General features: G+C 42.6%; 1 protein-coding gene across 1 annotated transcript; it reads left to right on the forward strand.

Annotated features, from left to right (window-relative positions):
• Positions 1 to 528: 528 nt before the first annotated feature.
• On the forward strand, positions 529 to 14,378 carry pwwp2a (PWWP domain containing 2A). Its single transcript, XM_062070205.1, has 2 exons — positions 529 to 1,556; positions 12,098 to 14,378. Exons 1-2 carry the CDS (start codon positions 709 to 711, stop codon positions 13,722 to 13,724), a joined length of 2,475 nt encoding a protein of 824 aa, XP_061926189.1. The 5' UTR covers positions 529 to 708; the 3' UTR covers positions 13,725 to 14,378.
• Positions 14,379 to 16,871: the final 2,493 nt, after the last annotated feature.

Raw genomic sequence — 16,871 nt, forward strand, 5'->3', positions numbered from 1 at the left:
ACTTAAATTGATAATTGTATCGAAATGTGTAACAAATATTAGTGTATTTAAAAGCTCCTTCCATCAAGGTGACTTTTTTTCAGCAATCAGATCCTGGCAGATGTTTTTTTTATTTTATAAACCTTTATTTATAATATGCAACATTATACAATCAAAAATATTATAATAATCAAAACAAGTACAAAAACAGTACAAAGCAGCGCCAGGGGGTTGTAAACTGAATAAAGTAACTAAAATAGAATGCACAATATATATATGTAAAAAAAATGTAAAGCCAAGTTCCATAAATAATCAAAATTTGCAACACAGCATCATAGTTTTCACAGATTTTTGGTTGTTAGCGTTTTAAAGTAGAGTTCTAATTATTTTTTAAAGGCACAAAAAACAGGTCGGGTATTGAGAAACTCACATTTATGAATATAAAACTTAGCCAATAATATAATGAGGTTGCAAAGGTAAAATAATTTTTCTTTTTTTTTTGTCATACTGTGTAAATCCAAATAGCACATAGGCAGATGGTTTGTTTCTCGCTAACGTTTGCCCTCGGTGACGTCATCCCACTTCCGCCTCTAAGACGCGCCGATTGGTTGCTTTCCAGTCTCTCATTTGATTGACGGCTTTGACAGCCACTCACGGGCCGTTTGCTGGCTTACTGTTTGTAGAGGAGGGGGGCGGGACGACGCAGGTTCGGTTGCACAGCGGAAGAAAATGGCGGCCGTGGCCACCGAGCCAGGAGCTGCGGCGATTCTGACAACAACGACGACCGACGAGGCCCCCCCGGAACTGGGCCCCGCATTCTCGGGAGGCGCGATAGCCTCCGAGGAGAAGGAAGGGGCGCCGGAGCTGGACCCGGCTGTGGAGCTGCCTAGCCCGCTATCGGGAGATGAGAACGGGGAGGAGCGCCGCCATGTCAGGCCGGAGCACGAGCCCGGGGCGGGAAAAGTCCTGTGTGAAAACGCCACAAACGACGAACTAATGAATAACTTCCAGCTGGACCGAACCGGCACCGAGCGGTTCTCCCCGGGAGTACCGGGGGATCCAGAAGCGGCTTGGAACATGGCGGCGTGCCGCAGCATCACCGCGCAGCCCTCCGCCGTTTTCCTGCACTCCTACCCGGCCCCCCCGCCCGGTACCGAGGCCGGACTGTCCCTGGCGGAACCGGCGGAACCGACCACGGGTCGCGTCGAGACCGCGGGCAGGGAACGAGCCTACACGGCTTTGGTCCAACCCGAGCTTAGCCCCCAAGACGCCATGTTGGACAATACCGGTGATCCCGATCTGGGTTCTGGTGAGACGCAGTTTTGCGGCTTGCGAGAACCGCCTCCGCCGTGCCGTTCCCCGAAGCTGGAGGTCTACCCCGAAGACGTCTCCGCGCGGTCGGGACCGGCCGAAGCGGAGGCCGCCCGCGGCGCTCCGCGGCTGGGCTGCGTGCAGGACCTGAGCCTCGGCTCCGAGGTCCGGGTCTCCTTGGACCACGTCATCGATGACGCGCTGGTTGTGTCGTTCCGGGTGGGCGAGAAGGTGTTCTCAGGGGTCCTGATGGACGTCTCCAAAAGGTAAATTCGTGACGTCATTGAATATTAATGAATGAAACACATCATAATAATTATTTAACTCTTTTATCGTAGCTCAGGGGTGTCAAACTCATTTTAGACCGGGGGCCACATGGAGAAAAATCTACTCCCAAGTGGGCCGGACTGGTAAAATCCTGGCACGATAACTTAAAAATAAAGACAATTTCAGATTGTTTTCTTTGTTTAAAAATAGAACAAGCACATTCTGAAAATGTACAAATCATAATGTTGTTGGGGTTTTTTTTACACTTAGGGCAGTGGTTCTTAACCTGGGTTCGATCGAACCCTAGGAGTTCGGTGAGTCGGCCTCAGGGGTTCGGCGGAGGTCAAAACACACCCGACTCATCGTGTAAATACAAACTTCTCCCTATCGGCGTATTACGGATACGGCAACAGCTGACTGGTTTGCAAGTGTGTAATTTGTTGTGAGTTTATGCACTGTGTTGGTTTTGTTGTTTGAACAAGGTGATGTTCATGCACGGTTCATTTTGTGCACCAGTAATAAAACATGGTAACACTTTAGTATGGGGAACATATTCACCATTAATTAGGTGCTTATTAACATGCAAATTAGTAACATATTGGCTCTTAACTAGTCATTATTAAGTACTTATTCATGCCTTATTCGGCATGGCCTTATTATAACCCTAACCCTAACCAAATAACTCTAAATTAAGTCTTTGTTACTTAAAATATGTTCCCCATACTAAAGTGTTACCAAAAACATAACTTTGTTTTGAATTTGAAAAAAAACCCATTGTATTTTTCACTAAAGAAGGGTTCGGTGAATGCACATATGAAACTGGTGGGGTTCGGTTCCTCCAACAAGGTTAAGAACCACTGACTTAGACTTAGACAAACTTTAATGATCCACAAGGGAAATTGTTCAACACAGTAGCTCAGTTACAAGGATGGAAAGGACAATGCAGGTATAAATAGACTAAATATAGCGATATAAAATATAACATATATACGAATATATACATAATGTGTACAGTATATTATATATACAGATATATTATATTATGTTTATAACATACATACAATATATAACAATTACCATGTACAATATTACAGTATATGTGACAGCGGCAGCATAAAATAGAGAGTAGCTCCAGCAGAAAATAGAAAATATACATTAAAAACAAAGAGAAGTAGCTGACATAGAAGGTGTCAGGTAATAGGCATGTTATTACCACCCTTACATGTTGCGGTTAATAGTATGCTATCTTTATTTGTCGTTATTTATACTTTCTGAAGAAATTATGTGATAATGTTCCTTAGTCAACTCATTGGTGTTAATTTTCAATCTATCAAGATAAAAAAATAATATCAAAATCAAATTACAGGATGTTATTTATGTAGTTTGCTCATTTCCTCGACTGGTGCACTAACATTATGTGGTTTATTTTTTTTACATATGTAGCATAATCTACAAAGATGCAAATAATTGCTATTGCAACATCTAGTGGACACATATAGAACAGTGGTTTGTTTCATTCAAAAATTTCGGCTCATTTTTATACTTGGCAAACTCATCCTGCGGGCCGGATAAAAGCTGTTCAGGCCCGGGGGCCGTACGTTTGACACCCCTGCTTTAGCTACTTAAATTCAGTCCGAATCAACAATTCACTAAGACCCGATTCTTTAAGTACTTTTAATGAACCTATACCGTATTTTTCGGACTATAAGTCACAGTTTTTTTCATAGTTTGGCCGGGGGTGCGACTTATACTCAGGAGCGACTTATGTGTGAAATTATTAACACATTAGCGTAAAATATCAAATAATATTATTTAGCTCATTCACGTAAGAGACTAGACGTATAAGATTTCATGGGATTTAGCAATTAGGAGTGACAGATTGTTTGGTAAACGTATAGCATGTTCTATATGTTATAGTTATTTGAATGACTCTTACCATAATATGTTACGTTAACATACCAGGCACGTTCTCAGTTGGTTATTTATGCCTCATATAATGTACACTTATTCAGCCTGTTGTTCACTATTCTTTATTTATTTTAAATTGCCTTTCAAATGTCTATTCTTGGTGTTGGGTTTTATCAAATACATTTCTCCAAAAAATGCGACTTATACTCCAGTGCGACTTATATATGTTTTTTCTTCTTTATTATGCATTTTCGGCCGGTGCGATTTATACTCCGGAACGACTTATACTCCGAAAAATACAGTACTTGAGTTGTTACATTTGAATGGTTGTAGGATAGACTTTATTTTTTTCCACAATGGAGAAATGATGTGGTTGCAGTATACAGATACAAAAAGTCCACAAAGAAGGTAAGATGAAAAAATAAGAGGGAAAACAGAGTACTTTATTTTATCATTGTAAAAGAATACCACAACATTTTGTCAACAGCACCCGAAGAAAAATAGACATACCAAAACACAAATATTAACAACTAAAAACTGCAAGGTAAAGTAATATAATTAATATTGTGCAAACTGTCCAATGGTCTGTATTTATATAGCGATGTCACGGTATGAATATTTCTTATCACGGTTATTGTGACCAAAATTATCACGGTTATCATTATTATTGCGTTTTTTACAAATGTGCTTAAAATTTTCTAAAAGTACTTTTATACATACTGGAGTCTTTTTTTTTTACAAATGTGTATTTTAAAAAAACACAAAATATATTAAAAAATGATTTCCTTTGTAGAAGAACCATTGTAGATATATACACGTTTTTTTGTGTAATTCAAGTAGAAATGGTATGTGCATATAAAAGCAATACAAGCATTACAAACAAAGCAATATGGCAGAAACAAAGTAATAACAAATAAATGTGGAAATTGTGTAAGATAGCCCCTTATGGACATAACAGATAAAGAAATAAAAACAAATGTAATAATTTTGCAAGATGGCACCTGATGGGCAGCACGGTGATAACGGGGGTTAGTACGTGTGCTTCACAATACGAAGGTCCTGGGTTCCGATCCTGGGCTCAGGATCTTTCTGTGGGGAGTTTACATGTTTTCCCATGACTGCGCGGGTTCCCTCCGGGTACTTCAGCTTCCTCCCACCTCCAAAGACATGCACCTCGGGATAGGTTGATTGGCAACACCAAATTGGTCCTAGTATGTGAGTGTGAATGTTGTCTGTGTTGGCCCTGTGATGAGGTGGCGACTTGTCCCCGCGACCCTGTAAGGGAAAATGCGGTAGAAAATGGATGGATGGCACCTGATCACCATAAGACGTAACTGCATTTTTTTGTCCATTATTAATTGTAAATATTTATTCACATACCATAATTGTCTCCAAACGGTGCCTGTCACACAGCAGTAAAACGGCTGATCAAACAAAACAGAAGTCAACGTCATGAACCCATTAGCTGCGGAAGCCTGCTCTCCGATCAGCTAAACAGACTCGGTAAGTCCGTGGTGACGTTTTGGTGAATTTATGAAACTGAAACAATACAATAAGAATGCCATTGTAAGTTAATACTAACAAAGACACGTGTTAGCATAGTAGCTCATGCTAACAAGACTAGCTTCAATGCATTACCATAACACGTATAAATATGCATAAAAACACTCCTACAGACATCACACATGGGGCGGTTTAATAAGTAAAAATTGTTTTAGTTGTATTGTAAATCATACAAACATTGCTTGGAGTGATGAATGAAGAATCCATACGAGTAGAAATGCTATGGACGGGTCAAAGACCAAACGTCAACTGTACTACCGATAGGCTCATAGCTCAGTCTAAACCAGGGGTCTCAAACTCAATTTACCCGGGGGCCACTCGATGCAGAAACTGGGTGAGGCTGGGCCGCAAGAAAAGATTTTTTAAAAAAATCTAACATGCGCTTTTTAATGAATTCACCTTCTTTGAATGGCTATCCCGCCCTAGCAACATACTTGCCAACCCTCCCGATTTTTCGGGGAGACTCCCGAATTTCAGTGCCCCTCCCGACAATCTCCCGGGGCAACCATTCTCCCGAATGTGTCCCGATTTTCAACCGGACAACAATATTAAAGGCGTGTGGTAGCACTGCCTTTAACGTCCTCTACAAACCTGTCGTCGCGTCCGCTTTATCACCATACAAACAGCGTGCCGGCCCAGACACATGTTGTATGCGGCTTCCGAAGACACACGTAAGTGACTGCAAGACATACTTGGTCAACAGCCATACAGGTCACGCTGAGGGTTGCCGTATAAACAATTTTATCACGGTTACAAATATGTGCCACACTGTGAACCACAACCAAACAAGAATGACAAACACATATCGGGAGAACATCCGCACCGTAACACAACATAAACACAACAGAACAAATACCCAGAACACCTTGCAGCCCTAACTCTTCCGGTCTACAATATACACCCCCGCTACCTCCAAACCCCGCCCACCTCAACCGACACACGGTGGGGGGTTTGGTGTGTGTGGGGGTGTATATTGTAGACCGGAAGAGTTAGGGCTACTAAGTGTTCTGGGTATTTGTTCTGTTGTGTTTATGTTGTGTTACGGTGCGGATGTTCTCCCGAAATGTGTTTGTCATTCTTGTTTGGTGTGGGTTCAAAGTGTGGCGCATATTTGTAACAGTGTTAAAGTTGTTTATACGGTCACCCTCAGTGTGATCTGTATGGCTGTTGACCAAGTATGTCTTGCAGTCACTTACATATGTGTACAGAAGCCAAATACAACATGTGACTGGGCTGGCACGCTGTTTGTATAGGTTGTAGAGGGCGCTAAAGGCAGTGCCATCACGGCACGCCCTTAATATTGTTGCTTGGGTGAAAACCGGCAGACATTCGAGAGAATGGTTGCCCTGAAATTCGGGAGTCTCCCGGAAAAATCGGAAGGGTTGGTAAGTGTGAAGCTGTCAAGCGCCATTCATATAAAACTCGCGGGCCGCACTAACATTACATTTTCATATTAAGGTGCGGGCCGCAAAATAACGTCTCGCGGGCCACAATTGGCCCGCGGGCCGCGTGTCTGAGACCCCTGGTCTAAACAGAAGGGCAATGCAGCAACTGCAGTAAGCGAACTTGTCCAAAAGAAGGTGCCATAGCACAAACAATAACACACATTTTCAGTGTGTTACCTTGGGTTTTTTTTTAAAACTATTTACAAGAAAAATCCATAAATTAACCGCTCGGTTTTATAAGAGGCAGGGTTCAAAACTTAAGTCTTGGAAAAAAAGTAGCGGCTTATAGTCCGGAATTTATGGTAAATGAAGAAAGGATGAGTAACCATCCCAGAACACAAACGGCAAAGCGTTATTAATAAGTTGTGACAACGTTCCCTACACACCGCCTGCTGCATGGTAACTCAGTCACAGCACTTGAGTGAAGGACCTTGTGTTGCACTTTCAAAATAAAAGCAGCATCAAATAAGTTTCTCCTCCGGTATATACTTTTTGTGTGGGACAAATTTCTGCTTTGTCTCTCCAGCTTCACTTTCGTTGTTCTCACTCCTGCGGGCATGCCTTTAAGGGGGGCGTCGCTTAGAGTAGGCGCGACTTTGAATGAGCGCGTCACGACATGCCTGCGATTTGCGACTTAAGAGTGTCTGCGGTCTGCAGCTAGATGCAGGTCTAGGGCAATATTTGGTAAGTCAATTAACCACATGAATAAAAATACAAATGTGGTCGGTAACTTTTCTAGCGTCGGTAGTCGCCATATGCACGTGTTGTTACGACTGCAAGAGGCAGCAGCTGCGGGCGTTTGTACTCCATGCACATAAAGTAATGATAATCCCTGTAAAATTCTCCATGGTTAGAAATACTGTATCAAATCAAAATGTTTGAAAAAGCGTGACTGATAACCACACTTTGATTCAATTATGGAGGGTCTAGCATCAACATGAACAAGAGACTATGTGTTTTCCCATTAGGAAAGGTCATACCCCAATATAAACTTGTATAAACACATTACTGTCTAAACAATTAAGATACAGTATTCCTATTTAACATAAAGGCTGTGCTGTTTTTGCACAAAGTGGGCGATATAAACTCCACAGTGTCAAGTCAAAACGGACACGGACTCTGTTCGACAGCAAGACATCACATAAACCTGAAGTGAAATAACTGATCACGCAAATTACATTTAAAAAAATAAAAACATTTTAAAATGTTTACAAATTGAAATGAAAGATGCTAAACATATTTAAACACACAAATATAAATAGTATGGCTCATATGAAGCCAGAACAATATTTATCTTTACTCTGCCAAGAAAGTATAAAAACAAATTATTGTGTGTATTAGTACTTTTTGTGCGTTCAACAATACCACGATAATAGGGAATAGGGAACGGGAGTTGTGGTTAGATCGTCGTGAGACAGGTTAGTTTTACCCTATTGATGATGTGTTGTTGCAATAGTAATCATTTTGGTCACAATAACGTTATTTAACCATTTTATGTATTGTTTTGGTTGTGTATATTTGAGGATCTCCTACTCCCCCAACAGAGACAGAACCTATTTTATTGATTTTGTTTGTGATTTTTATTCAAGTGCAACATGTTGTTTTATTTTCATTATTTGATGTATTTAACTTGAATATTTAAACGTTTATATTGTAATTACAATGTTAAAATACAAGTTTATTGCATTTTAAAAGGGTATACTTGCATTATTATTATGATTATTATGTATTATTTCATCAGTGGTTAATTTGGTCTCAAAAAATAATGGTAACATCGTTTATCAGCAAATAATTTGTAGGTCAATATATTGTCGTGCAAAATTTATCAGCCCAGGCCTAGCGAGATGTACCGTATGTTACGGACTACCTAGCGAGTTGTACCGTATTTTACGGACTATAGAGAGCACTGGTGTATTAGCCGCACCTACTACATTTTAGGGGGGAAAATATTTTTCATATTTTAGCCGCACTGGATTATAAGGTGCAGATATATATGTCGCGAAATGAGTTATTTACACAGAAAGATTCTGTAAATGTTTATTCACATACCTTAATTGTCTCCAAACGGTGTCTGTAACACGGCAGTTAAGCGGCTAAACCAACAAAACAGAAGTCATCGTCATGAACCCACAAGGAAGCGAGCTCTCCCAATCAGCTAAAGAGACTCATTAACTCCATGGTGAAGTCTTGGTGAGTTTACTGAAGAATTTGGGAAACTGAAACAATACCACAAAAGTGCCATTGTAAGGTGATAATACTAACACACACACTTGTAAACGTGTTAGCATATTAGCTAATGCTAACAATGCTAGCGTCATTACATGACGGTAGCACGTACAAATAAGCATGAAAAGACTTCTACAAACATCACCTAAGGATGGTTTAGTAAGTATAAACAGTTTTAGTTATATTGTAAAATTTACAAAACGTTGCTTGGGGTGGTGATGAGCGAAGAATCCACAGAAACGCTATGGCCGGCTCGAAGACTGAACAGCAATTCTATTTCCTGTTGAAAGCACTACCGGTAAATGGAAGATGGAAGGACACTGCAGCACGGGCAGTGAGCGAACCTGTCCAAAAGATGCCGCCATAGCACAAACAAAAAAACGCACTCTCAGTGTATTTCCTGTATTCACATTTTTTTAACTTTTAATTATGCCTATCAACGAAGGAAAATCCATAAATTAGCCGCAGCGTCTTATAAGCCGCAGGGTTCAAAGTGTAAGAAAATTTTTAAAAAACATTTACGGTACTTGAAAATCCCTTGAGCACGGTCTTGTCGTGGCTGCCATTTTTCTCCGGAGCCAAAGGGCGCTAGTGTGCATGCGCCGGCGCTGTAACAACTCTGTTTCCAGTAAGTGAGCCGTGTTGCCTAAAATTAGACTTAGACTTCCTTTTTTTTGTCATTCAAATTGAACTTTACAGCACAGATAAGAACGAAATTTCGTTACATAAACTCATGGTAGTGCAGGATTAAAAAAAAAAAGCATTATAAAATGAAGACTTTTTGGTAACTAAAAATGTAAACGCTATTCATTACTAACTGTCAGGAATTTAACGGCGGTTTATCAGTATACCATTTACTGTTACATCCCTACCGGTAATTGTTTGTGTACCTATGTTAATATAATACAAAAAATAAGAGAATACATTAATACATATAACACATGCTCTAGCAAAAACAGACTATCTTTGAATCTCGGTAAAACTAAAATGATGCTATTCAGTAACAGTAGAAGAGAAACACATACAAGTAGAAGGAGAAAGAGTAAAAGAAAGCACATTTTGGGTGTAATAATAGATGATAAAATTAACTGAAAATCTCTTACCACATAAATTTGCAAGAAATACGTCAGTAATGAATAAAGCAAAATATGTTCTGCGCCAAAAGTAACTCCATATTCTCTACTGCTCGCCTTTGTTACCATATCTGAGTTATTGTGCAGAAATATGGTGAAAAAAGTACACTTATTCACTTAGCATGTTACAAAAAAGAAAGATTAGTTAGATTAATACATACAGTGATTACAAATACATTCGAGGCAGACACCACAGTTGACATACTTACTAGTTTCTCTAGTTATATTCTTATTTTTACTGTTATATTGTGTATTCTTATTGTTGCTTCTTATTTTTATTCTTATCGTATTATTTTTCTATTTTATTTCCATTTATACCCCCATTATTTACTTTTTACTTTTTAAATTCAATCTCAATTCTGTACACTGCTGCTGGAATTGAAATTTTCCTGAGGGAACTCTCCTGACGGAATCAATAAAGTACTATCCATCTATCTACTTTACAAAAAAGTCACCATTTCTCCGTGATTGTTGGTCCAAAGCTAATGAAGATTTTGGCAAAATGAGGCCAGTAAGTTATTTTTTTGGTCGTTCAGTTTTTTTACGTTTAGTGCGTGTTAAAGTATCTGCTGGTCACTAAACACTGCAGGAATGTAGCAGATCAAATGTGGCCAAAATGAAAGCATGTGTTATTGTAAGTTAATCAGCTGGTAGATGTTTAAAACTATATTTAGACTTATTATTATGATTTATTTTGTCCGAAAAATTAACATCAAAACAATAAGTTAAGTTAAAGTTAAAGTACCAATGATTTTCACACACGCACACTAGGTGTGGTGAAATTTGTCCTCTGCATTTGATCCGTCCCCTTGTCCCACCCCCTGGGAAGTGAGGGGAGCAGTGAGCAGCAGCGGTGGCCGCGCCCGGGAATAATTTTTGGTGATTTAACCCCCAATTCCAACCCTTGATGCTGAGTGCCAAGCAGGGAGGTAATGGGTCCCATTTGTATAGTCTTTGGTATATGGTAGCAATTGCATGCATCCGGGCACGGCCGCACACATCCTTGGGTAGCAGTAATGGCGCCTTTTTCTTTAGTTTGCCATACTCTCTTTATACACGACTCTGCCATCGCATAATTTATTTTTTAAATGTTGATTTTGTTTTTAAACGAGACACATAACTTAAATCCATATCTGCCGCTTAGCAAAAAGTGGACTTTTATATTATAACTATTGTTTATTTGGCGTAAATTAAGTAGTAAATAAGATTGATTTCTTGGCCATTTAAGACAGCTGAGCACATCGTTGAGGTTTATGTACGGATCTGTACGGTTTCAAAATAAATATTATTGTATTCTTAAATAGCATTTATTTTGTTTTGTATTCAATCTTTTATGTGACATTGTTCCTGAACTAAAGATTGCACCGAAAAAATTAAACGAACATAACTGCCGTAAAACTAAGTTGACAGGAAGTGACGTACATTTCCGTGGAGTCTCGCCGTGCGTTTAAGAGCGCGCTGCTTTTTTTTTTTTAGAAGGCAGGCTGTTAAGATTGTGTATCCGATGTGAGAGGTATCACTCCTGTTTATTTTTGTTGGCCAAACTGTTTCACTGAACCAATAGGAGGCGTTGTTATAGAAGAACAAAACTTGTTTATTAGACTTAATCTTCATTAGCCAAACTGCTTTGTGTTTTATATTGATATCAAAAAGTAAACACGATGGTTTTTTTTATTTCAAAGTCCCTCTATCTCCGTCAATCCGATACCAAGTCGTTACAGTATCATACATTGGTCATATTGAAAGTACTCATGTGTCCAGGGACGTATTTCCTGAGTTTATAAACATAATATAAATATATATGTTGCTAAAAATATAGATGTAATCACAGTAGTATCGACTAGATATGCTATTGTACTTTGTATCCTTACAGTGGATGTCAGATGTAGATCGACCAATGGCGTTTGTTTACATTCAGTTTATAACTTCACCTTTATCGTTATTTTTTAAGCCAAAATGCGTCCGTTCTCCCTTTTCTGTCTACACACCGTGTCTGCTTGTCAGTATTCCGTGCTCGTGCGCTGCCGAACATGCTCCTCTGCCCGTAAACCAGCAATGACACGATGTGAACATTGTCTTAACTTTCTGGTTGTGTCCTTGAGTTGAGCAAAGGACAAGAAGAAGAAGGTTCTTGTGTAGTCAACATAATAAAAGCATTCCAGCGCAGACAAAAATACCCTTTTAACCTCTTTTATTTTGAAAGCTTTGTGAATGTTTTCTTGTGATAGCGTTTGAGTCTCTAAGGTTCTCATGTTGTGTGTGCAGGTTTGGACCGTACGGTATTCCCATCACTCAGACGTCTGTCAAGACCGAAAACAACCATGAAGCGTCCCCGAAGCAGGAAGTGGCCAACGGCGACACGCCTTCTTTCCCGTGGACCGCCAAGCCGCCGCCGCTGTTCCAGGACGGGGCGCCGTACCCCCCACCCCTTTTCATCAGAGACACCTACAACCAGGCGTTACCTCAGCCCCCGCCTCGCAAGATCAAGCGACCGAAGCGGCGGTACCGTTACGAGGAGCCGACTTCCATCATGAACGCTATCAAGCTCCGCCCCCGCCAGGTGCTCTGCGACAAGTGCAAAGGCGTGGTCACGTCCGCAGGGCGCCGGGGGCCTGTGGATTTAAGGGGCGAGGAGGCGTTACGGCGACGGAGGCCGGCTGAAGTGCCGATGTCTTCTGAGCTCAAACGACTCCGGGGCGACGACAAGGGAGGACGCGGCGGCACTTCGGATCGCCGCGCACCATCAGGGATACGGCTGTCGACGTCGTCGTCATCCTCCGGTCGCATTCTGAGGGGCGTGGCTTCATCCCCGACCGCGCCGAGCCCCATGCGTCTCAAGCTGAACTCTAAGAAGGTTCTGGCCAAAGGACCCTCAGTGGAGCGCTCCAAAGCGCGGCAGGTGCTCAAGAAGCTGGCAAGGAACTCGCAACCGGTGCCGCTTCGGAGCTCCAAAGACGAGAACCAGAACCAAGACGGCGCCAAGGCTATGACCCGAGCTGCTGCTTTACAGAACCACAACCAGAAGGTCCACTTCACACGCCGCCTGCAGCACCTTAAGTCCGCCCTGGTCAGCCCCACCTCGCAGTCCGCGCTGCCGCCTCGAATGCGTGTCAAGCCTCAAAGGTATCGCACCGACGACGCTCAGGCTCCCTCTTCTTCCTCCCCCCCGAAACTCACTACTCGCTCCGCAACCTCAAGCCCCGCCCCTTCAGTGAACCCACTCCAGGCCCCGCCCCTCTCCCGCTGTCCCACGCCACCGCCCTCTAATTGTGTTGCGATGGAGACGTCGGCTGAGACCACGGAGGCTCCTCCTCCTTGCAGCGTTGCACAGACAGTAGACCTCCCCCCTCCCGAAGACCCGCCCCTCTTAGTGCCTCCCTGCCCCTCCTCCTCCTGTCCGCCAAACGCTTGCGTGGAGACGCGGGTCGGCGGCGGCGAGGAGGAGGAAGACGAACGAGGCGAACTGAAAAGGCGCCGCAAGTCTTCCACGTCGTCCTCCTCCTCTTCCTCGTCTTCGTCGTCGTCCTCTGTCTTTTCCAAGTCCGTGTCCAAGTGTTTGCTCCCCGACGGTCGCACGGTGTGCGTCGGCGATATCGTCTGGGCCAAAATCTACGGATTCCCCTGGTGGCCGGCGCGCGTGCTCGGCATCACGGTGGCGCGGCGCGCCAACGCCGTGCTGGCCGTGCAGCAGGAGGCGCGGGTGTCTTGGTTCGGCTCGCCCACCACCTCCTTCCTGCCGCTCTCGCAACTCTCGCCCTTCCTGGAAAGCTTCCAGTCGCGCTTCGACCGGAAGAGGAAGGGACCGTACCGCCGCGCCATTTCGGAGGCGGCCAGCGCCGCCAAACAACTGACGCCCGAAGTGCGCGCGCTGCTCACCCAGTTCGAGACGTAGCAGTAGCTCAGGCCACGCCCCTCTCGCCATGCCCCTTGTTTGGTTCCACCTTTACGTCAAGTGACAAGACGTCTTAGTGTCAGCATCGGGTCCCCGTTGGACCTCAAGTCAATGCGGTCGCTAAGCAACGATGGGCGACTTGTCTCCATGTGGTTTTTGATTCCTGGTTCTATAGGACCTCTGGTCCGTCTCGCTGGTCCGGTGGTTTGTCCTGTGATGGTTCCCGAGCACATTGAGACTAAAAACTGATCAAAGCTGTGAAACGCTCTTTTTTCAAAACTGAGATCAGGGTCCGAGACAAGGTTTTATCTTTAGTGTGGTTGACTCAGTCCTGGATCAGGTCCACGAGGTCCCTGGACTTGTTTGAAGTCTAAGTCTGTCCAGTCCACGGGATTGGCTCATTAAGAACTTTTTTTTTAAAATTCATTCAATGTTGTGACGTCTCACCCCCGTCCCTGTTTGCCAGTCCCAGACCCTCAGTCTTTCGGATCCTGACGACGGTGGTGTCTTTTCCCCCTCTCGGTTTGTCTTCTTCTTGACTTTCCCCCCCCTCGTCTGTTTGCAGATCAGAGATTGTGAACAAAAATTATTTGTGTAAATGTTTTTATTTTTCCTGATGTTTAAAATCTTAATAAAAGATTTCTTTGAATTGTCTTCATTCGATCTTTTGTCTTCTCCTGTGCTGAATTTCCGGAATTTGCAAACATAGTGTACGCCCTGGGATCGGTAGGTCGTGAGTCATACCAAAGACTATAAAAATGGGGACCCATTACCTCCCTGCTTGGCCCTCAGCATCAAGGGTTGGAATTGGGGGCTAAATCACCAAAATGATTCCCAAGCGTGGCCACCGCTGCTGCTCACTGCTCCCCTCACCTCATAGGGGATGGATCAAATGCAGAGGGTAATTTCACCACACCTAGTGTGTGTGACTATCAGTGGTACTTTAACTTTATTACTATTAACTACATCTCGGGGTCCCCGCACACCACTGTATGTATTTATTACGTTTGCCTTTTCTTTGGCTCACCCCTATAATATTCATTTTCTCTACCTACAGTAAAAAAAAAGAAGCATCTATCTATATCTTGACTTGTATGTTGTTTAGGAACAGTTGGTAATGATTATGTGCAGTAAAACCTTTCATGAACTCAACTCACCTTAATGTGTGTTTCACAGAGAGCGGTTATGATTTTTGTTTACAGAGTAAACGACAAAAAAATTAAGGTTTTGTTTAATGCATATGTTTGTCTAAAGATGGCCAAGGACACGCATTATTGTGGGTTTCCTGCACGTCCTCATCACTAAAGGAAAAATATAATCTGCGGGAGAGAATCTCTCTGACATTTTAAAGTATTTGTTTCTTTATTTTGAGTGGTCAGCTTGAAGCATCCCTCTGTCTCTGACTCCCTTGTCGTCATGTGACATGAGTGCCTGTCTGTTGGTTTTAGCATTGTTTTCTCTAAATATCGTGGGTTTCCTGGACGTCATCTTCATCACTAAAGGAAAACATTTAATCTGCGGGAGATAAATATGTGTTGTTTTTTTTGAGTCCTAAGCTCGAAGCGTCCCTCTATCTCCGACTCCCTCGTCGTCATGTGACATAACTGACTGCCTTAACTTGCCTCTGATTGGCCAGTCCGTAATGTTTCGCCCTAACCTTAGCCACTTGTGACTCATCCTACGAACACCAACCAATCATCGTGGATTTTCTCCGTATGTATGGTTGTTCTCATTTATCCAGGTCATTGTCTTTTCTCCATATTTTTGGGGGTCCTGGATTCGCAGTCCATGTTGTCTTTTTGTAGCTTGTAGCGTTGTTGTAAGCTACCTAATAGTACCTAAACTACAGATTAATCTACTCATTAAAGTAGCTAAGCTACTGGAAAATGTAGTCAAGTTACTGTGGAGGTCTTGCTCCTCCGGGTTCTTTGGACCACCAACCACGGACATGACAGCTGCGTTCAGGGTTTTGAACAATGTTTTATTTCTCTCTTTTATTTCTCTATGTCCACTACTTGATGTCCATGTCCTAACCCCCCCCCCCCCCCTCCACACCCCTGATTGTAAATAATGTAAATAATTCATTGTGATTATCTTGTGTGATGACTGTATTATGATGATAGTATATATGATAGTATATATCTGTATCATGAATCAATTTAAGTGGACCCCGACTTAAACAAGTTGAATAACTTATTCGGGTGTTACCATTTAGTGGTCAATTGTACGGAATATGTACTTCACTGTGCAACCTACTAATAAAAGTCTCAATCAGTCTCAAAAAAAGCCTTTAACAGAGCGACAGGTGATCAGACAAACACTCACACCTGTGTCATCTACGCACCGGTCACTGATCTCGAAGCCGGTCCTGCAGGTCCGCAGGCCACACACCCCCCCCACACAGTTACGTAGCTTTAAGCTACAGACCCCCATATAAGGGCATTTCTAAGTATGGGCCCACATGTATAATGGCAATGTTAATGTAACTGAGAGTGTACAAATGGACCCAATAAGGGTCCATTACTATTAACTATCTGTCATTTAGCTGGGGACACCCTACAACTACATCTCGGGGTCCCCGCACCACACTGTATGTATTTATTTTAGTTTGCCTTTTCTTTGTCTCACCCCTATTATGTTATTTTCTCTACCTACAGTAAAAAAAAAAAACAGCATCTAATCTGCGAGAGAGAATCCCTCTGCCATTTAAAAATATGTTGTTTTTTTGAGTCCTCAGCTTGAAGCGTCCCTCTATCTCCGACTCCCTCGTCATCATGTGACATAAGTGTGTGACTGTTATGATTTTGCTTACTAGTTTCGATGACCCGCCCTATCTTGCCTCTGATTGGCCAGTCCGTAATGTTTCGCACAATAAAGAAACATGACACAAAGAGTTTGGATCGAGATATCTCAGAAGAAGGAAGCATCTTTAAGAAAAAGGTGAGTTATCACTTTGTTGTGCAAACATCGACAATAACAAGCTCCGCCTCTTTGAAGGGCCGCTGACCTCCTGTGCTGCCATTGGCCGACTATCAGTCCTAATTAAAGTACATTACATTTCCAAAGACAGATGCGGATCAATGGTTCTCGCCTTGAAGGCTCAGGCTCAGTAAGGCTCTGCCCCCTTGAGTCACCTGTCGGGAACCA

Source organism: Entelurus aequoreus, linkage group LG14, assembly GCF_033978785.1.
Source record: "Entelurus aequoreus isolate RoL-2023_Sb linkage group LG14, RoL_Eaeq_v1.1, whole genome shotgun sequence".
NCBI lineage: Eukaryota > Metazoa > Chordata > Actinopteri > Syngnathiformes > Syngnathidae > Entelurus > Entelurus aequoreus.